The 21,894-nt window shown below is 46.6% G+C and overlaps 1 protein-coding gene across 21 annotated transcripts in view; it reads left to right on the top strand.

The window, feature by feature from the left end:
• The window catches only part of ARID1B (AT-rich interaction domain 1B), a 449,775-nt gene that overhangs the window by 52,346 nt on the left and 375,535 nt on the right, over positions 1-21,894 (top strand). For 20 of the 21 annotated variants that reach the window (XM_051855227.2, XM_051855222.2, XM_051855223.2 and 17 more), the window contains one exon: positions 5,429-5,623. The exons of the other annotated variant lie outside the window; for it this stretch is intronic. In XM_051855227.2, the coding sequence (XP_051711187.2) occupies positions 5,429-5,623 (195 nt within the window). The remainder of the gene's footprint in view (positions 1-5,428; positions 5,624-21,894) is intronic. 21 annotated transcript variants of the gene reach the window in all.

Raw genomic sequence — 21,894 nt, 5'->3', positions numbered from 1 at the left:
GCATTAGCAGGAGGCTGGAAAAGGGAGCGGAGCTGGGACTCTGGGTGTCTCAGTCCCTAGGCCAGATGCTTTGTGTGGTTGGGGGCATTCCCAGGCACGCACAGTAACCTCAGTTGCCCACATCATTTGTGCTGTATACCGTGTGAGACACGGCCATGTGAGTTGACTTGGGAGGAAAGAAGTCATGTGCGGAAAATGGAAAAATAGCACAGGAGTGAAATACCCAGGGCAGCGTCTGGGCGATCCTGGGCAGGTCCCGTGGAGGGGGAGGGCTTCTGGGTGTGAAGGAGGGCTCCGCGGTCCCCGTAGCAGGACAGACAGGGCCCGAGCAGGGCTTGCTGGCAGAGGGCAGAATGGGAGCCGGACCAGCACCCTGTGGGGCAGGGGCAGGGGTGATGGTGGGAGTGGGTGGGAGGCAAGTGCTGGATAGCTGGCTGCAGCTCTCCTCCTGTTCCTCTGCACAGCCAGGACAGGTGTGTATGCAGCTTTGGGAAGAGCAGAACCATTTTAGAGCTGTATTAGACATCATCACCACAAAGTCAACACGGATGACTTTACAAAATGACAGTGACTGTTGCCAGTCTCTCTGGCTGCTGCTGCCCCTCGTCAGCATAGTTTCAGGTAGCTGGGACTTTTTCATGTCTGTATTCTCCATTATGTGGATATATTGTTGTTCTTTCTGCAGTGTTTTGCAAAAGTGTTTCTCCAACTTATGGTTTAAGGAATTGGTCTGAAACAAATTGTGAATTATATTCATAAAGAAATATCTATAGCTTGATATTTGGGCACAAATTCAGTTATACATGTGGGCATACACTAAGAGTGCTGATGGTGGAGGAGCATCTGAGTATAGCGAGTTAGAGTATGTATGAGAAGTATGAGTTTTTCTTGGAATTGGCTAATCGTGGTGAAGGCAATAGCCAGATTCCTAGGCCGGCCTCCGAAAGTCTATTTAACATAGAATATAACTGAGTTATGCTTAGAATCCAACACAACATTTTTAAAAAATTTATGTTATGCTCCTTTAATAGTTAATGGGAAGACATTCTGTTTTCCAGAAAGAGATCTGAACAAGGTATATATTTGTGTGTGTATGTGAGGGGGAGAGAGAAAGACAGACAGACAGAACTCATACATTATATCCAAAAGCATATCTGTGTGAGGAGGAATTAGCAGGAAGTCTTATCAAGGAATAAAATTGCATTAGAAGCCAAGTAACTACAACCAGACTGGTTACGCTAACTCTTTGAAAATGGCAATTATATACTGTGGCCTCTGAAGCTCTTGCCTTGTCTTACAAAATTGAAGTACAAACTGTAGCAGTTGTGTTACGCTGTCCAGGGAGAAAAAGCTTGGAATAACCTATTTAGAAAAGGATTTGAGGACAGTGCTTAATGAGGATGATGTCCCTGGGACAACGTTAGCTTTATGAAATGCAGGTGGTCATACTTCCAAGTGTAACAGTGGAAGAATAGGTGACTAAAAATCATAAAATGGTTTTGCATTAGCTGTGAATATTAGAAGCAACTCGGCCTTTGTTTTTTGGTAAAGTCCTTTTTTTTTTTAAGATGTATTTTATTTATTTGAAAGAGTTACAGAGAGAGGTAGAGACAGAGAGAGAGATCCTCCATCTGCTGGTTCACTTTCCAGTTGGCCACAACGGCTGGAGCTGCACCGATCTGAAGCCAGGAGCCAGGAGTTTGTTCCAGGTCTCCCACGTGGGTGCAGGGCCCAAGGACTTGGGCCATCTTCTGCTTTCCCAGGCCATAGCAGAGAGCTGGATCTGAAGAGGAGCAGCCGAGACCAGAACCGGCGCCCATTTGGGATGCCAGCGCTTCAGGCCAGGGCTTTAACCTGCTGTGCCATAGTGCCAGCCCCTGGTAAAGTCTTAAACTGGGTTTGCTTTTCGGTTTCTTTAAGAAAACAGTAAAAAGCAGGGTTTAAGATACTACAGTTGCACATATTTAATGTTAAAAATAGCAAGAGTACACAGCGGGACGAATCTGGATTGTGGATGAATATTTAGTAATAGCTGTAAGGAGAGAAGGTTAAAATTAAATAATTTGCACTGTATGAGTATCTGTTTTCATATCTAAAGCCTCATTGAAAGATATTTGATGCATTTTGAGAAGTACAGATAATCTGTATTTCATGCTTTCGATTTTCAGAAATCTCAGGGTTATGCTAACATTTTTGACATGGGTGCAAATTAACTGAATTTTAAGTAGGCCTGTGAGAGTTGATGGCACTGATGAGACAGATATTACAAAACAATTTTAGTCACCGAGAAGATGAATTTGCTGTAGTATTATCTATACCATGAAAATATAGACATTCCAATCACTTTCCCATTTATGGTTTCTGCTCTAATTAAGCCAGTTTTGATCCTTCAGTGTTCCGCGTGAAATGAGCAAACATTTGCTGCGCCCTGGTCTAGCCAGACTGACCGTTAAGAGAGGGCCGCCGGAACTGGACACTCGGCCTGAAATCTGATGCACGCATCCTCTCTGTAGGCCCTTCCTTGACTTGGCTGATTTTGAAATCACCGGTTCAACTTGATTTTCATACTTCTGTAGACTGTTTCTTTTCATATTTTGAAAGAAAATCTGGAAAATAATTATATTTTGCTTTTCTCAGGCATAAGTTGTAATTTAAATAATTCCGAGGGGCTTGAGCCCTTCACCTAATGGTGAAGATGCCAGTTACGATGCTTGGGTGCCACGTCAGACTACCGGGCCTGAGCCCCACCCAGCTCCTGGTTCCAGCTTCCTGCCAGTGCAGACCTTGTGAGGCAGCAGCGATGGCCCTCGTGATTGGGTTCCTGCTACCCGTGCGGAGACCTGGATTGAGTTTCAGGCCTGTGCCTGGCCTGGATCAGTCCCAGTCGTCATGGACATCTGGGGAGTGAACCAGTGGATGGGAAGTTTTCTCTGTCTGCCACACAAACATTTAAAAGTATTCCCAGGAATTTAGTTTTCTGTCCTCATGTGTTTAATTGTGAAGCCAGTCCAGTGCTATAACACAGCTTATTGTCATTCAGTTCCTGTCATTTGAAGTCCAAATGTTTTCTTGGCTGGTGAAACTAGGAATGGTTACAATTCCACATAGTTGGGACTTCGAGCAGGACTGGCCTTTGTAGAGTGGGGGCTAGGGCACAGCACCCTGTTGCCACCTGCGTGCTCTGTGCAGTTAAGGTGCTAACAGTTCCCGGCACATTCTTGTGAATCCCTCGAGACTGAGCTCAGGTATTTCCTCCAGGAAGCCTTTGTTAGAACGAACAGTGCCTTGTCTGCTGCCCTGCATTGAGAAGTAGAGTTACAGACAGTGAGAGGGGGAGACAGAGAGAGAGGTCTTCCGTCCTCTGGTTCACTCCTCAAATGGCCACAGCGGCTGCAACTGTGCTGATTCGGAGCCAGGAGCTTCTTCCAGATCTCCCACATGGGCGCAGGGGCCCAAGCACTTGGGCCATCTTCTACTGCTGCCCAGGCCATAGCAGAGAGCTAGATCGGAAGAGGAGCAGCCAGGACTAGAACCGGTGCCCATATGGGATGCCGACGCCGCAGGTGGAGGATTAACCTACTGTGCTGCAGCGCCGGCCCCAAGCTCAGCTTTAATCTTCACCTTCATGCACCCCAGGGGCTGTTTGGCCTGCTTGTCGTGTTGCCATCTGTGGCTCCTCCTCCATTACACCACACTCGTAGTATGTCTGACGACAGTTGCTGACCATTCTTCGGGCCTCTTTGCGGGCTCCTTTGTTTTCGTGCCCTTTAAAGGGTCTTCTCTGTGGTTTAGTCCTCGACCCGTTCCTTTCTTACATTCTTCCTGGATTCAGTCTGTGGGCTTTGCTTGCTTCCTGTTGGGTCATTCATCCGGTGTTCCCTGAGCGTTGACTGCACTGCTCTGGAGAGGGGACGCCCCTGCCTGTACATGCCCGCTCTCCTGCTTGTGTTGTGAGGCCAGACTCCATTCCCAGGCTGCACTTCCAGTGCGTCTCTGAGTGTTTTCACCTGGTTTCCTGTTGGAACCCCACCCCCCAGCAGGGATGTGGGGGTGTTGAGGGCAGCTCCCCCTGCTGATCCCATCTTAGGTGGTATCTTGCCATCCATCAGGCCACCCTCCCTGCTCAGTCTCCCAGACCTGCTGCGTCTCCCTCCTCAGTGTGACAGAATCTGGGCTTTCCCTCTCCCAGCACTGCTGCCAGGTTAGGACCTCAGCCTCACCTGTGTGCTTGCTGTGCCCCGGCCTGACTTGCTTCCAGCCACTGCGAAGAGCCATGCTCCTGACAGCCAGCCTGACGGCAGCCCTCGGTGAAAGCTCTTAGTGGCTGTCCACGAGCGAAGCCTGAAGCCTTAAGATGACCTGGGAGACTCACCCTGCTCAGTGGGCCTGTTTCAGCTGCTTCTCTGCGTATTCCTGCTCTGTGTGGACCTGACTGCTTATGCTTCTTTACCCACACCAGACAGTTCATGCCCGTGAACTTGAGCTTTGTGCTGTCATTCCTACCTCGAACCTCTTCCCGTTGCTTGGGAAAAGCTCCTGCAGCTCCCCGTGCTCTTGGCTGGGTGGGGACGCAGAGTCTGGCACACAGTAGGGATCTGTACAGTCTTGGAAGGAAGGCGGGTTCTCCTGAGTGCTGGCCTCTGTGTCCTGGGCAAGGGGTGTTCAGAGCTGCTCTGCCTCTTGGTCACACCTAAGGGTGTGAAGGCCCCGCCCAGACTCCACTCCTGGCTCCTATGGTGTGGCCTTGGCCCTGAGGCCCAGCAACTGACTCAGTGAACCAAAAATAAAACTCATAGTCTACTTTTGAACCGGTTGTGTTTGTTAAGATGCTTCCTTACATAGAGAAGGAGGCTTGTGACTCAGGCTCTGGGTGTTTATCTCTGTACACTACTGATCTGTGAAAATCGTTACCCTAGACATTCTGCATCATCTAAAAAATGTCCTTTCGCTTTTTAATGAACACTCTCGGATGCACTAATATTTAACCGGGACTTGCAGACTCAGGTCTAAAATAAAATCATTATTCTGAGAATACTTTGAAGTCAGAAAGTGTTGCTAATTATTCAATATCCCTTGTCCTTATTACAAGTAAGTTAAAAGGAGCTGGATGAGATTAACTATCGTGTTCATTTCCTACATGCATAATAGAATTTTAGATGCAAATGTGTGATCTCTGCTTAGGATGCAGAGTCTTTCTCCGTTTTGTTTACTCTGTACCCTTCCTAGTTGTTAGCAGCCTTCTCAAAAGTTAAAATGTCCTTCATCTGTCTAGGTTTATTCTTAATGGTCTTCGGGGTTCTTGTGAGGTTGTTTTTAATATTTTCCAAATTGATAATAATTGTGTTTTTAATGTGCATGTCAGTACAGCAGACATTTCTGCCTTTATGATAAGCGGTGAATTAATAGACCTTCTTCTACTTCTCCCCAGGGCAGCCCAATGGATCCGATGGTGATGAAGAGACCTCAGTTGTATGGGATGGGCAGTAGCCCCCATTCCCAGCCGCAGCAGAGCAGCCCCTACCCAGGAGGCTCCTACGGCCCCCCAGGCCCGCAGCGGTATCCGATCGGCATCCAGGGTCGGGCCCCTGGGACCATGGGTGGGATGCAGTACCCGCAGCAACAGGTTGGTGCTGGTTTCGCCCCCGTGCTTTCCATTTGTGCTGTTAGTTTCCACCGTCTTCTGTTGTCTACCTTTGTCGGTCAGGAGAGGTAGGGAGCATTTCACTGATTTTTCTGCTTTCTTTTAGTTTATTTCTTTAAGTAATTCAGATATTGTGTTTTAAAGATGGAAAGGAGACCCTCTTAGAACAGAGTGGACAAGGGTCCTATTTTGGGGAGGCCAGAGGTACTAGCTGTATTTGGAAGACAGACCCTGTTGTACTTCAGCTACGGATTATATAGATCCAACTCTGGAGTGAACTTGGCATTCCAGCACTTCTGAGGTCAGAGCATCAGGTTTTGAGCTGTGAGTAGCCTATCTTAAGGTGAATTTTCAAGCTATTTAAAAGTCTTTCCATGAAGATGGTATCAACTTAATTTTTTTTTTTTTATTTCCTAATGTTGACGTTGCTTTCGTTGCTTACCAAATTATTTCTTAGGTACTGCTGAAAGGATTTTCTGTATTTCATCTGCTAGGATTTGATGCTGTTTGTTGTCTTAGCTCTGGATAAGTTTTGTGCTTTTACTTAAATCTAACAAAAATACTTCCTGCTCTTAAACGGCAGACCCCACGGTTGCCTTCGTTTCCTCTGGCGTGAAATGGAGCTACTTTAGGTGGCCATTTGCCTTTGGACAGCAGTCAACCTGCAGTCTCTGGAAACTTGAGAGTATATCCTTGTTGTGCTGGCCTGAGGAAGCGTGGAATCTGGAAAAGACTAAATTAGATTCAGGCTTGTTGGGACATTTAGTTACCAGGCACACCAGCACGGCTTATTTATAAACTGCCATCCTGCACTCTGTGTCCTGGAGTGCATGGGGCAATGCGGGTGCATTTAATGCCTCCCAGACCAGGGCATTCCCTCCTACTGCCCAGCAGCCATTCCAGGGTTAACAGTACTTCCTCCCAGGAAATGCTTGCCTGCATTTGACCAAACGTCTTTTGTGGGGGCGAGGGGGAGGTGGGGAGAACCCTTGTTCTCTCTGGAGTGTAGAAAGTGATTTGGCCTACTTTACATGATGCATAGCTGGGTACTAAAGGCCCGTTAATAATTTGCCTCCGAGCCTCCTTTTTCATAGACTGAATATTGTCTTTGCCCTGTATCTTTAAGGCAGCTATGGGGGAAAGATAGAAATGGCTCAGGCTTTGAATCCTGGCTGTTCATTCCTTAAACAGTTTTTACTTTTGGAAAAATCTCACCCCTCAGTGGTTAAAAATGAGCCACTCGGAACTCTCAATCAGTCGGATACTTTAATTGTATGCTTAATTTTTTTCCGCATTCCTCTTTTCTTCCAGCAATATTTTGCTTCCTAGAGCAGGAGTGTGTAGTTGAGGCTACGGACTGTGTGTGGGAGGCGCGTTACAGGATGAAGCGCGGTGTGAGTTGTGATGTCATCACTCTTCCTCTTAGTTTTGAAGCCGCTTCGCCTTTAGTGGAGGGCGAGGAGGCCCAGGCAGCTGCTGCTGAGTCCTCATTGTGTGTTAAGCTGGTTGTGTTGGGGTCTCACAGTTCTGGAGGATACCCTGCCACGGGCAGAGAGGAGGTGGGAAGGCTGTGGGAAGCAGCAGGGCTGGGGTGAGGCGGGGAGAAGTAGGTGCCTCCGCTGCTAGTTTCTGAAGCTTCCTCTTCTCGTTTCCCTGTCAGGGGTATTGTGGCAAGCAACTCAGGGCTTCTTTCTCTCTCATCTGACTGGGGCAAGTTTTTGTTTTTTGTTTCTGCTATCTGTTACTTGCAACAGCCAGCCAGGTCTGGACCTGGCAGAAGCCGGGAGCCAGGCACTGCATCCCAGTCTCCCACGTGGGTGGCAGGGGCACAAGCACTTGAACCTTTAGCAAGGAGCCGGATCAGAAGCAGAGTAGCTGGAACGCAGACTGGAGGTCTTTTTATTAGAAGTTTTAGATATGGGCTAAGTTTGCAGTCTCAGAGCAGTCCAGCAGATGGAGGGTGTGTGTGAAGAATGATAACTTAGGAAGATTTTTTTCATTATTATTTTCCCAAACGTGTATGGCTGAAAGTAGAGGACGTGCATAAATATTCTCTCTTTGCTCCCTGATTTAATGTAATCCCTATGATGCTTAAATATTTTAAAAATATAATAACTCTTGTATTTACTTGAAGGGGTGAGATTGCTCACCAAGTATTTCAGCAAATTTTTTAATTAAGATTTTAGATTAGGCATTTTACTACTAATGAAAAGAAATGCCCAATTCTAATTAAGCCAGATCTTTCTGATAATGAAAGGAAAATAGTGTATCTGATAAGAAACTGAATATCCTAGGTGCAGAAATATCAACCTTTCATATTGACTTAATCATAGTCAAGGGTATAAATAATCTGTATTGTTTTTACCTCATTTAGTCGTAAAACAGCTTTGAAATATAGTGTTGTTTGACATATAAAAGGCTGAAAATAGCTGTGAATATATTTTTTAAAGGTGTGTAACCTTTTTTTTAAAGATTTATTTATTTTGTATTTGGCAAGTCAGAGTTAGAGAGAGAGAGAGAGATCTCCCACACACTGGATCACTCCCAAAATGTCTGCAATGGCCAGGGCTGAGCCATGCTGAAGCTAGGAGCCAGGAGTTTCACCTGTGTCTCCCTTGTGGGTGGCAAAGGCCCAAGTACTTGGGGCATCTTTCACTGCTTTCCCAGGCTGTTAGCAGGGACCTGGATCAGAAGTGGAGCAGCCAGGACTCAAGTCAGCAGCCTGTGCAGTGGCTTTACCTGCTATGCCACAATGCCAGCCCCAAGTGTGTAATATTTTGCAAGAGACATAGAGCTTTCCAAGTTCATGTGGACAGTTGTTAATAGTTTTGAAATGGAAAAACATAGTGAAGGTTTTGAGTAAAGGTTATTCAGACACATGCCCTTATTTTCTTATCTTTAGACTGTGTTCTTTGGTGAAGAATTTTTAATGAGTTGCTTTATTAGCAAATATTGGAAATTACGAATTTGTATACAAAGTCCATTGCAGCTCTGTGATTGGTTGCTGGTCCTATCCATCTTCTAGGATTAATGTAATTGGCTGAGCATTGTTGTCCTCCTGACTGCTAAGGTTCTTTAAGGAAAAAGTTGGAAGATAATCATGACATTGAGTATTTATTGAGTGGACGTCACCACCTAGGCATGACTTTGCCTTGGATGACTTCCAGAGCTTTCAGTGTTTGGTTTGTGAGCCTCTAATGAGCTGAATCCAGTTCATTTAATATTGCTCATATATTTCTGCAAAGGATTAAAATGCAGGAATTCAGGTTTATAAATTGAGTTGCCCACTTACCAGCTGAGTGGTAAGTTGTCTTTGGCTCAGGGGGTCACAGTTTGATTTCTGGCTGGCATTCCTTTCCTGTGATAGGAATTTTAAATGAGTGTTCAGGCAGAAACCACTGCAGTGCCTGTATGAAATTTCACATGGATGGTATCACTGCCTAGAGAGGCAGGGGGAACTGGCCTCTGAATGTTTGGTTTTAGTATTAACCTGGTGATCTTGATTTGTATGGTGATAATTTTGTTTTTGAAATGTCCTCATGACTGAGTCTTTGAAGCATGATGTGATAACAGTGCATCATTTTACATCATTTTAGCCTTTATTAACTGGAACTAGATTTGTGGTCTTTCACTTGCTGATTCTCTCACATCATCAGGCAAATACATGGCTAAACAGATTAGTTTTGCACGGTGCCCTAAAACCTAGTCTACTTGGGTTTTTATTGAGCTGAGAGGGGAAATGAATTTTCTATGCCTCTGTGGAGGATGTTCTGCCTCCAGGCTCCTGGAATTCAGACCGGGGGATGGTTAGCAGAAGTACACTGGCTGATTTCATCTACTACAGAGCTCCACAGAAGGTGCATGATCTGCAGGCTTACTGGATCCTGACACTGAGTTGTGCAGGTTTTTCCCCTAAACGTGAAGACAGCAAGGCACTCTTGCTGGATCATGGATGTGAGTGAGCAGAGGTTTTGTTTCATTTTCCTTGTCTCCTGATGCCCTGAATGCACACGAGGGCCTTTGCCAATTTGCTTTAAAGAAGATTTTTGTGTAAAAAATAGCACCCGGGAAACATAGGCTACAGAAGCTTAAATTATTTATTTGTGTCAAGCAAATTTCAGTTACGTGGTCTGAGATTCTTCTTGAGTTTTTGGGTTATTGGGTTGATGACTATCCTTATCTTGTCGCAGATGTTCGATTATGCAGCACATTAGAATTATAAAGCTAGGGAAGGGGAAGATGGCAAAATGAGAGATTTCAATTCATGAATGCTTTTATAATGGAAAAACAGGACTTTTTTAGTTTTCTCAAACACATTGGTACTGCGAAGACCTTTGCAGCGAGAGCATGGCGTATGATGGTTGTTTTGAAAGTGACAAAGGTAAATAGAAATCAGTTTTAAGCTGATCCCTCTGAACCTACCACTTTACATCTCAGTGAAAACCGAATTAAAAACAGATCTTTCAGCGACGACTTCACAAAGGCATAGATTCTCTAATTTGTGTCTTTAGTTTATCTTCTACACTCTTTTGGCTATGTTGATTTTCCTGCATGTTTTTTGACTAAAATATTTATTTCAGAACATAAGCATTTTATTTGGTACCATCTTAGCAGCCAAAACACTTCTTCCAATGCAAATGTTTATTTTGGCAGCAGATGTTTCTAAAAAAGAGGCAAACATTACAATTGTTTGGCTAAAATGCGTGTTTTCTCCGGGGTTACTAAGGCGGCCAGGCAGTTTCTAGGATTCCCACCTGTGTTACTTAGTATTTTGGTTTATTCTGAAGAATCTTTTTTTTCCCTCTCTTTCAAGTATAATTAAAACCATGTTTTGCTATAGTTTGAAAAATATCTTTGAAAAGTAAGGATGCGTGGGAGGACTGGTTTAAGACTTAAAAATTCCAGAGCTTTTTGGTATGAAATGTTTGTTTAAATTCAGTCATTGAATCCTAAATGTGAACGCAATAGGAAGTCCCTGATTTTGGTTTGATCTGAAGAAGAGCTTAGCCCTCCTGATCTTGATGCATATGGTTGGATGCGAGAGGCGGGTGTGACCGTAGCTTCATGGTCTGGAGTGGCTGTGATGTCTGTTCCACATTCAGACTCCCGCTATCTGATACAGACATACCCCCCAGCATCTGTGTGCACGTATGCACCGTGTATGTATGCGAAACAGGACATTGTATGACAGTGGCATTCTCCTGTGATGAAATGTGTGTGTATGTATGAAATATAGGAGGGAACCTCAAGTATACTTGGAATATAGAATTAAAGATAAGTTTATTTTGGTGTCAGAAATATTTGAAATCCATGCAGTGTTTCCATAATATGCATTTCGCATAACTCTTTGAAGATCCCTTGCATATTTTAATATGTGTGTACATAGGCCTGTGTGTGTAAACACAAACATTTTGGTCAGTAAAAGCCCTGAACTGCTGTGTGGTTTCCCTAAGTATGTCGCTGGCAGCTTGTTTACCCACCCGTGTTCTGTGCTGGGAAACTCGGGGCCAAGCTGCCCTGCTTGTACACCTGACGTGTTTGGAGCCCTTCTGCTGATTGCGGATTTCTATAAATAATAGCCTTTTGTTGGCCACATTTTTCTTGGTTTCCTCAGTTCTTCTGTAGTGAACATGAATTTATTTAAGGTTTACCAACAAAATACATTTGCACCTCACATTTCTGCTTCCAAGTCGGTAGCAGATGCTACTTGCTTTGATGCCAAAGTTCCCTGTAGATGTAGTTTTGTACCAAGAAAATAGTTTTGAAAGATTTTTAGATATGGTAATTTTTATTTGCTCCTTAAAATTTAAATTTCTAGAATATTTAACTTGTTTTACTTGGTTTTTAAATTATAGGTGGATTTAAACATTTAATTTGACATTCTTAGTAGACTTCTGTTAGGAGGGATCACATTTTGAGTGAAACAGATTTTTTTTTAAGAATTAAAAAAATGCCGGTGCCGCGGCTCACTGGGCTAATCCTCTGCCTGAAGCGCTGGTACCCGGGTTCTAGTCCTGGTTGGGGCACCAGGTTCTAGTCCCTGTTGCTCCTCTTCCAGTCCAGCTCTATGCTGTGGCCTGGGAGGGCAGTGGAGGATGGCCCAAGTGCTTGGGCCCTGCACCCGCATGGGAGACCAGGAGGAAGCACCTGGCTCCTGGCTTTGGATCGGCGCAGCACGCTGGCCATAGCAGCCATTTGGGGGGTGAACCAACAGAAGGAAGACCTTTCGCTCTGTCTCTCTCTCTTTCACTGTCTAACTCTTCCTGTCAAAAAAAAAAATTTTTTTTAAAATTTGATTGATTGATTGATTGATTTGATAGTCAGAGTTATGCAGAGAGAGAGAGGTCTTCCATCCGTTGGTTTACTCACCAATTGGCTGCAACGGCTGGAGCTGCGCTCATCCGAAGCCAGGAGCCAGGAGTTTCTTCCAGGTCTCCCATGTGGGTACAGGGGCCCAAGGACTTGGGCCATCTTCTGCTGGTTTCCCAGGCCATAGCAGAGAGCTGGATTGGAAGTGGAACAGCAAGGACGTGAACTGGCGCCCATACGGGCTGGTGGCACTATAGGTGTCGGTTTTACCTGCTACGCCATAGCACTGGCCCTGAAACATAGATTTCAAAATCTTTAGCCTTTTTCCTAAAAGTGAGACACAACCAGAGTATACTTGAAGGAGTAATGAGAAAATGTTAGCTGATTTCACTTGTAGTTTTGAAAGCTACATTTATTTAAGGAAGTTTATATTGATATATTTGATTTTTTTGTATGAGTGTAAAGATTACATATGGTATACATTGCCTCTTCTCTACTATCGTTTATACTGTTCCTTCTTGTACCTATCAATTTGATGTATTTTATGTATGTAGGCTTTAATCTAAAATATGTTAGGTATTTCTATTATTTTTATTTTTGAGATGCAAATCTTATTAGAATTACTTGAGAGTTTTTAAAACAAGCTTAGGAGTTACTGTTGTGCCTCAGTGGGTTAAGCTACCTCCTTTGATGCCGGCATCCCATGAGTGCCGATTTGAGTCCCTAATGCTCCACTTCTGATCCAGCTCTCTGCTAATGTGCCTGAGAAAGTGTGGAAGATGGCCCAAGACGGGAAACCCTAAAAGATTTCTGGGTTCCTGGCTTTGGTCTAGCCCAGCCCTGGCCGTGTGGCCGTTTGAGGAGTGAACTAGCAGATGGAAGATCTCTCTCTCTCTCTCTCTGACTCTCCCTCTCTCTTTCTGTAACTCTGCCTTTCAAATAAATAAAAGTATAATCTTTAAGCTAACTAAATAAATAGATTTAACTTGCCTGCTTTCACAAAAATTATATTTATATTAAAATTTCCACAATTCTAAGAAAGCTATAACTAATAACTTTTAGTAAAGCTATTGAAGGCTATTATTTGACATCTGTGAAATTAACTAACTACATTCCTTCAATAATCCCTGAAAATCAAACACTAAACAACAGTAGGAATCTCACAAGATAAGTTGGGAGTTAAAGTAGTTAAGTGGCCTGTCTTGGGTCAGTGGTCTTCAGCCTTGGCTGACTGCCAGCATCTCCCAGGGATCCCCTGTCCCGTGTGAGGATCACTGTGGGCTCTTTGCTGGCTTCCTTCTGCATTCACGCTGCACCAGCTTCTATTTTCAGTGCAGCTCCCAAAATGGTTCCTTTAGAGGGTATATGGCAGGCCATGGCTTTCCTCTTGCACTGTCCATTCTACTCAAGGCTCTTGGGCTCACCTGCCTCTCTGCCCCTAGCCTCCTCCCCTTGGCCCTCGCCAGGGCCTCTTTCCCGTGCTGCGCACCATCCCGTGAACTGCGTCTTGTTGCTTATTGTCTGATGGCCCTGTTGGACCATGAGCTCCATGACAGCAGTGTTTTGTTCCTGCTCTAGGGCTCTTAGCCAGAGTGTATGTGACACCTCTTAAACAAATGAGTGAAAGAATTTGTGGAATGGTAGACTCTGCAAAAGTGTCTGTGTGGTTTTAAAATTATTATTTATTTTGGAGAGGCAGAGAGATGGGAGAGGGAGAGGGAAGGGGAGAGCAAGCGTGGAGTGCAAGCTCTCCCGTCTGCTGGTTCATTTCCCACGCAGCGGAGGCTGGGCTGCGGCTGTGGCCAGGAGCTGGAAACTCAGTCTAGATCTTCCATGTGGGTAGCAGGAACCCAAGTACTTGGGCCATCACCTGCTGCCTCCCAGGTGTGCATTAGCAGGAAGCTGGAGGCCAGTGTCGGGACTGGCACGTGAAGTGCTAGGTTGAGCACTTGCTCCCAGCCGCCTGTGTTAGCGACGCATCTGCTGGCAGCCCGAGAGGGCTCAGTCACCACGGCTCTCTGGTTTCCAGTGAAGTCCTCGTGCCCTTGCTGCTCCGCAGGAGCCACTGACCGGGCTTCATTCTGAGCTCTGCTGTTAGGTCCCCAAGGCAATGTGGGGGCCCTGAGAGAATGTTCTAGCAGAGTGGCTTTCTGTCTTGTCTATTTGAGCACGTAATGTCAGTGACCAGGGTGTTCTTCTCTCGGATGCAACCCTGTTGGGTGGATCAGAGACACCTGCTGCTTTCCTTTGTGGCTGGTCAGACTTCTCAGAATTCTCTCCATACTGAGCAGATAGTGGATTTGGCATGCGTGAGACGGGTGCTTGCGTCTTCACCCTAACACTGCTTACTGAGGAAAGCCCATCAGAGAGTCAGGCTGGTGTTTCTCTGGTGGGGGTGGGCTGTGGCAGGAAGAGGATTCCTTCACAGGTAGCAGCAGGGCTCTGCGCACGTGGGGCTGAGTGGGGCCGGAGGATGGCGCCTGCCCCGCTGTGGGGAGCTTCCGCCACGCTTCCCCTGCAGCCAAGAGGAGGCTTCTTCGTGGGAGGAAACCTGCCACAGAATGTTTTATTTCTCTGTAGCTGAATAGTTGAACCACTGCTCGTACAAGAAATCATTTCACATTTGATGAGACTTGCAGGAAGGGTGCATTGTGCACATGTGCAGCCTGTGGTCCAAAGCTGAGGTCACCTAGAATGACCTCTGCACTGAGGGTCATTTTGCGTGGTTTACGTTGAGTTCTTAAACGTTATGCCTGTATACTGCTGTCTGTTGAGGATTTCCCATAGACAGATAATTTTCACTTGTATGGAAGCATGGGTTCAAGCCCTCATTGTAGATGTCATCATCGTTGTCCTTTCCTCCCCAGGCCCCATCCTTACTTGGGGATAACGTGAGAGCTTGTCACTGGCTGACAGTGACCACAGTCTCTGTGCCAGCTCTTAACTGAGTGCTCTAAGCTGGGTACTCCCACTTACTCCTCATCATGCTTCAATAACAAGAGTAACTAATGTTGACTTAGGGATTACCCTGTGCCAAGCCCTGTTTTATTTGCTTGACCTGGATGAACTCAGCCCTTGCTGTGGCCTTCTGAGGTAGGAGCTGTTACAGTCCTGCACTTGCAGACGAGGGACCCTAGGGAAGACGGGGCCCAGGCTGTGGAGATGGATGCGCTGGCTCACTGGTCCTCTGCACTTGACCTCGGGCCCTGCTGGCACTGTGTTTGATTCTGGCAAAACTGGGATGCTCCTCTCATTGTGTATACTGAGTTTTATTTTTAAACAAGACTGATTATAATTAAAGTAGACTCATCTTGCATTGAAATTAGTTTTATGAAGAGTTCTTTATGACATTTACCAAATTGAAAATTAAATATTACCTACTGTGTCTGACACTTGCAGGAACTTTTTTCGAGGTGAACTTCATGTAATATAAAATTAATCCTTTGAAAGTGTGCAGGCCAGCTGTCAGTGTAGTACGTGGTCTAGTTCAGCATTGATGTCCCCACTGGACGGGACTCCTGAACCCACTCAGCAGTCAGTCTCCATTGCAGTCTTCCTCCAGCCCTGGGCGATTGCTCACCTGCCTCCCTCAGGATTGCCCTGTGCTGGATGTTTGCATAGGTAGAGTCCTGTAATAGGAGACCGTTGGTGTTCTGCTTTCTTTCACTTGGTATTTTTAAGATTGATTCTAGCATCCATCAGTATCTCTCTCTCTCTCTCTCTTTTTTTAATATTTATTTATTTTACTTGAAAGAGTTACACAGAGAGAGGAGAGGCAGAGAGACAGAGAGAGGGAGAGGTCGAGGTCTTTCTTCCGCTGGTTCACTCCCTAACTGGCCGCAATAGCAGGAGTTGGGCCTATCTGAAGCCAGGAGCCAAGAGCTTCTTCCAGGTCTCCCACGTGGGTACAGGGATCCCAAGGACTTGGGCCATCCTCCAGCACTTTCCCAGGCCATAGTAGAGAGCTGGATCGGAAGTAGAGCAGCTGGGAGTTGGACTGGCGCCCATATGGGATGCCGGCACTGCTTGGAGTGAAGCAGGGTGGTTAGTGCAGGTCTAGGTGTTTGCCTGGCGCCCTGACGGCAAGGAGGGGCATGTAGCTCTGTGGGGAGAAGACCATATATGTGAATCCAGAGTGACTGTAAGTACAACAGGTCCCTAGTGAATTTTGGAAAGTGGTCTTTTGCATTCAGTAAATTACATGAATATCAGTTTGCTTTGCTATTGTTTTGGTTTGTTGACTTGACAAAGTATTCCTAAGGTCTTTGATGGTTCGTTCTCATAGCTGTCATCAGACATCTATTGATAATCCTGGGGGAACTTGAACATGCTCAGGATAACAGACGTGCATGCAGGTGCTTAGAGTGCAGCGTGGTGAGTGCGTGGGAGACATCCGAGGCCTGTGCTCTGGGAGCACTTGAAGCTGCGTGGGTTATGGTAGGCTGTGCTCCAGGGAGACCTGGGGTTTGCTGGTCTGGGGACAGAAGAGTGTTCTGAGCCAAGTGTAGGGGTGCTTTTCAAGTTCAGTTAGTCTTTTTTTTTTAATAAGATTTTTGAGAGGTAGAGTTACAGTTAAAGGGAGAGAGAGAGAAAGGTCTTCCCTCTGTTGGTTCACTCCCCTAATGGCTGCAATGGCCGGAGCTGTGCTGATCTGATGCCAGGAGCCAGGAGCTTCCTCCAGGTGTCCTGTGCAGTGCAGAGGCCCAAGCACTTGGCCTATCTTCTATTGCTTTCCCAGGCTGCAGCAGAGAGCTGGATGGGAAGAAGAGCAACCGGAACTAGAACCAGCGCCCATATGGGATGCCAGCGCTGCAGGTGGAGGATTAACCTACTGCACCACGGTGCTGGCCCAAGTTCAGTTAGTCTTTGTGAATTTTACATAATTTTTCACATTTTAAGTTTGCACAAGGTTACGAGCGTAGAATTTAGCTTTTTCCCTTTGCCTCCAAAATTTCCTTTTATTTTTGCCCTATTTTGATGATCAGTTCAGAAAGCCACAGGGCTACTGCTTAAAAGCTAGCAGAATCATTTTTTTTTTTTTTTTTTTTTTGACAGGCAGAGTGGGCAGTGAGAGAGAGAGAGAGTCAGAGAGAAAGGTCTTCCTTTTGCCGTTGGTTCACCCTCCAATGGCTGCCGCAGCCGGCGCACTGCGGCTGGCGCACCGCGCTGATCCGAAGGCAGGAGCCAGGTGCTTCTCCTGGTCTCCCATGGGGTGCAGGGCCCAAGCACTTGGGCCATCCTCCACTGCACTCCCTGGCCACAGCAGAGAGCTGGCCTGGAAGAGGGGCAACCAGGACAGAATCCGGCGCCCCGACCGGGACTAGAACCTGGTGTGCCGGCGCTGCTAGGTGGAGGATTAGCCTAGTGAGCTGTGGCGCCGGCCGGCTAGCAGAATCTTGATTCATTTTCTCCCTTTCCTTGCAGTCAGCGCTTGGGCTTCCTGAATGGAGAGAATTCCCAGTCTATCCCTGTACTGAGAAAGGAGCAGACATGTAGTGTATCTGCAGACACTGTCTTCCTGAGGCGACCGTGTCAACACTGCCTGTGTGTCTGTTCATCTTACTTTCTTCTGCCCAGAAATCATGCAGAGGAGGAAGCACAACATCTCTGTGACAGTGAAGTTTGTGTGTAAGGAGCTTGTATTGGCAGCGCAGGCTCCATTGCTGATGAGCTTTGCTTTCAGAAACAGGAACTTGCTAGCAGTTTGCTGTCCAGAGAGAATATTCAGTATTCTAAATGCTTATTCTTGTGTGATAATGATATAAAAATATACAAAGAAGCTATATTTTATTATCATAAGTTTATTTATTAGAAAGGCAGAATGAAAGAGAGCAGGGGAGAGACAGAGAAAGGGAGAGTCCTATCTTCCATTTGCTGGTTCTTTCCCCAAATGCATGTAACAGCCTGGGCTGGGCCAGGCTGAAGCCAGGAGCCAGGAATTCTATCAGGATCTCTGACGTGGGTGTTAGGGACCCAAATACTTAGACTGTGTTTTGCTGCCGCCCAGGCGCCTTGCAGGAAGCTGCATCATAAAGGGGAGGTAGGACTTGATCCCAGACACTTTTATATGGCACGAGGTCATGCCAAGCAGCAGCCTAACTCACAACGCCACAAGACCAGCCCCAGAAAGCTACATTTTGAATAAAAACTTACTTCCTTGACCTTTGTATTTCTTTTTATATCATAATTTTTGTTTAAATTAGCAATTATAGTAATATGAACATGTAAGACAACTGTGTATAGTTGAATCACAACCTATGAGTTTATTTCCTTAAGGTACAAGTTTTTGTGATCCCAGAGTGGATAATTGCCTCATTGTTTTACTCTTTAAAAGAAATGTGTGTGTTAGCAGTTTTAGGCCAGATACATGGTACAACTGATTCCTCAGTACGCTGACTCCTGCTGCAGTGAGATTCCCTGTTCACAGATGGCTGTCGTGTTTAGAGCAGCATTTCTATGTTCAGGGAGACGCCACATTTGATGGCCCCAGTACTTGGGTCCCTGACATCTATGTGCGAGACCTGGGTTGAGTTACACGCTCCTGGCTTCAGCCTGGCCCAAGCCCTGGCTATTGTGGGCATTTGGGGAGTGAACCAGTGGACAAAAGATCTCTCTCTCTTTGTGGGTGTATGTGTTTCTGTCTCTCCCTCTGTGTCTAAATACATAAAAATAAATACATACAGAAATAACTAAAAATGGAAAGCTCTGCTTCCATGATCTAGGATCACAGCCCGTATTCCCAGGCGTGCCTGCGGCTTGGACTCACTCTGCTGCCTTCAATTCTCTCAGTTAGGCCAGCCGTGGTGGGTTTTGATCTGGAAGCAGGCACTTTGCGTCTTGCCCGTTGCTGATTGTTTTGTGGCTTTTGCCAACAGTGGTGGCCAAGCCGGAGCCCTCATGGGGACCCTGACTCATTCTCTGCGCTTGACTCCAGTGGCCTGCTGCATGTGTGTGGTACAGTGTCCCTTGACTGTCGTTCCTGGAATCACTTTGACCTCAGATCCTATCTCCTGAGTCCATGTCCTCTGTCTTTCCGTGTCCCTTCATGTGGGTGGGGCACTCCTCCAGCGGCTCCTCAGGAAGGGAGCAGGAGAGACACTGTTTCGCTCTCACACTTGACTGGTGGCTTGGCTGCAGAATGTGCAAATCTAGATTGGGTGCAGTTTTCCCTCAAAAGCTGGTGCTCGCGATTGTGCTCTAAGCTTGCAGCATTTCTGTCGATATGTCCAGGCCTCGCCCATTGTCTGCTGCCCGTTTTTTTCCTGTCTGGAGACTTTAGAAGCTTTTGTTTCTCTGATTTCTAAAATGTTGATGAACCTCTGAGTATTTTTCCATTCATTTTGCCAGAACTATCCAGTGTGGAACTCAGTTCTGATTTGTGTGTGTGTGCACATGTGCCCTTGTTTGATAATTTTCTCATCTTTATTTTCTCTTTCTCACTATCTAGAAATCTCACTAGTTGGGCGTTATAAATCCTGGATTAATCCTGTAACTTTCAAGCCTTGTCTTCATCCCCTTTTCATCTTTTTATTCTCTTTCCTGGCAGGCATTCTTAGTTTGTTTTTCAACTCTTCTGGTGAATTTATTTCTCTCTTCATAGTTTCCATGAACCTGTTTTTGTTCATCAAATTTTCCTTTTTTTAATACCATCTTATTTTTATTTCACATACATAGCAGTTTGCGTCACTGAAAATTACACTAAGGTGTTGTTGGAAGGTTTCCTCTACAGGGAGTGTGCTTGCTGTGTCCTTTCTGTCCTGCTGTCCTTAACTGTGTCTTTGCTGCCCAGGCCGTGCAGTGTCTGCGGCCCCTGGCTTTCTGGTGGCGTGTGACACTCGTTCAGGGGCTGGCAGGAAGCTCTGTGTTCCTTGGACAGCCGTGTCCCTTGTGTCCCTTGTGTCCCTTGGTGGGCCTGTGATGGGGAGGGCCTTGGGCCATTCTGCGTAGTCTGTGCCTGCCCTGCCTGCCCGCTCATCACTTCCTCCCCTGGAGGACATCAGGTGCCTGGAGGTCTGCAGGTGGGGCAGTGGCTGGGCCTGTCCTAGCCCCTTCTCCGTGACTCTCAGGACGGTGGTCCTCTGGGCTTCTGGCAGCGTGGTGGTGCGGGCCGGGGAGGGGAGCTCCGGATTGCCCCTTACCCAGCCCTTGCCACCCTTGGATTCCTGAGTCTTTGGGGTTCTGCACTTTAATTAGCTCGCTATTTATCCTCTCACCTAGAACAAATTAAAATTTTAATTATCACTTTTCTGTCTGCTTTTCTCCTTCCAAAAATGTTTTTGACCTCTTATCTGCCATCATCTCACCTTGCATTTTCTTTGTCCTTGTGGATTTTTGCTTTCTCTTTTCCTTTTGCTGTCACTGCCGTGGGTTTCTACGGAGAGTAGAGAGAAACACGAGCATTTCATGTGCGTGTTACTAGAAGTTCCTACACAAATATTTTAATGAAGCATTTTTTTCCTGCCAGCCTCTTGTGTACATGATACGTTTCTACAGTGTGCTACCTGGTAATACACTGGAGTTCTCACAGCTCAAGAAATGCGTAGACTAAGAATAAACCTATGAATAAGTGAATTAGGCAGCACAGCCGGCGTGTCTCTGGTTGGCAGGGCGCCCAGCCTGTGGAGGCTCTGCAGTCCGGGGGGCTTTTGCTTGGATTAGCCAGGAAGTGCTGCTTGGGGAAATGGTGCCCCCGCTGTGCGCAGGACCCAGCTTGGGGGGAGGGCGGAAGTGGGGAGACACTATCTGGAAAGGAGAGATCCGGTGCCCAGGCTGACCTGAGAGGTCTTCAGAGGGCCCCCGGGGAGGGTGCAGGTGAGAAGCCATAGGGAGGAAGAATAGTTTGGAGGATGACGTCAGGGCTCTAACGGAAAAGGACACACTGAATGGCTGTATTCTTAATTCAGTTACTAATGCATACCTGCATGGGACGTGTTGTTTCTGGTTGCCCTCTGCTGTTAGGAGACAAAGAGGAGACAGGTTAAGAAATATGTTTTCAGCTTATATAGTCAGAAAATAACTTTCTGTCTGTGGACCCAGGTCTGTACGGGTTTGTGTGCTCCCTGCTGAAGCTCTCCCAAATTCAGAGCTCCGCAGAATTCTCTCTCACCTGCACCTGGGAGCACCCCCTCCCCAAGCCAACCAGGACAGCAGGGGAGGAAGAGGGAGAGAGGCTCCTGCAGTGGGAGTCCCAGTTGTCCGGCCTCCTCCTCGTCCGGTCATAGTTCAGTTCTGTTTTCAAGGTGGTGTGTAGAATCCTGCGGAGGGACCAGTGCTGTGGCATGGTGGGTTAAGGCCGTGGCCTGCAGCACCGCTGTCCCGTATGGGCGTGGTTCTCAAGTGTCAGCATTTCCACGTCCAGCTCCCTGCTGATGTGCCTGGGAAAGCCATGGAGGGTGGCCTACGTACTTGCCTGTGTACCTGCACCCACGTGGGAGACCCTGAGGAAGCTCCTGGCTCCTGGCTCCTGGCTTCGGCCTGGCCCAGCCCTGGCTGTTGTAGCCTTTTGGGGAGTGACCAGCAAATGGAAGATCTCCCTGTTTCTCTGTCTCTCCTTCTGTCTCTGTAACTCATCTGCCTTTCAAATAAATAAATAAATCTTTAAAAAAAGAAAAAAAGACTCCGCCAATGTCCAGTCCCCATGGAAAGATGAGATGGTGTCACTTGAGGCAGAACACTTTCCTGTCTGTTTGTTGAAGTGTAATTTCTTTTTTGTTTGTTTGTTTGTTTGTTTTGACAGGCAGAGTGGACAGTGAGAGAGAGAGACAGAGAGAAAGGTCTTCCTTTTGCCGTTGGTTCACCCTCCAATGGCTGCTGCGGCCGGCGCACCGCGCTGATCCGAAGGCAGGAGCCAGGTGCTCCTCCTGGTCTCCCATGGGGTGCAGGGCCCAAGCACTTGGGCCATCCTCCACTGCACTCCCTGGCCACAGCAGAGAGCTGGCCTGGAA

This window comes from Oryctolagus cuniculus, chromosome 5, assembly GCF_964237555.1.
Source record: "Oryctolagus cuniculus chromosome 5, mOryCun1.1, whole genome shotgun sequence".
NCBI lineage: Eukaryota > Metazoa > Chordata > Mammalia > Lagomorpha > Leporidae > Oryctolagus > Oryctolagus cuniculus.
Note: the sequence above shows the minus strand (reverse complement) of the source record. Positions and strands in the feature narration are given on the sequence as shown.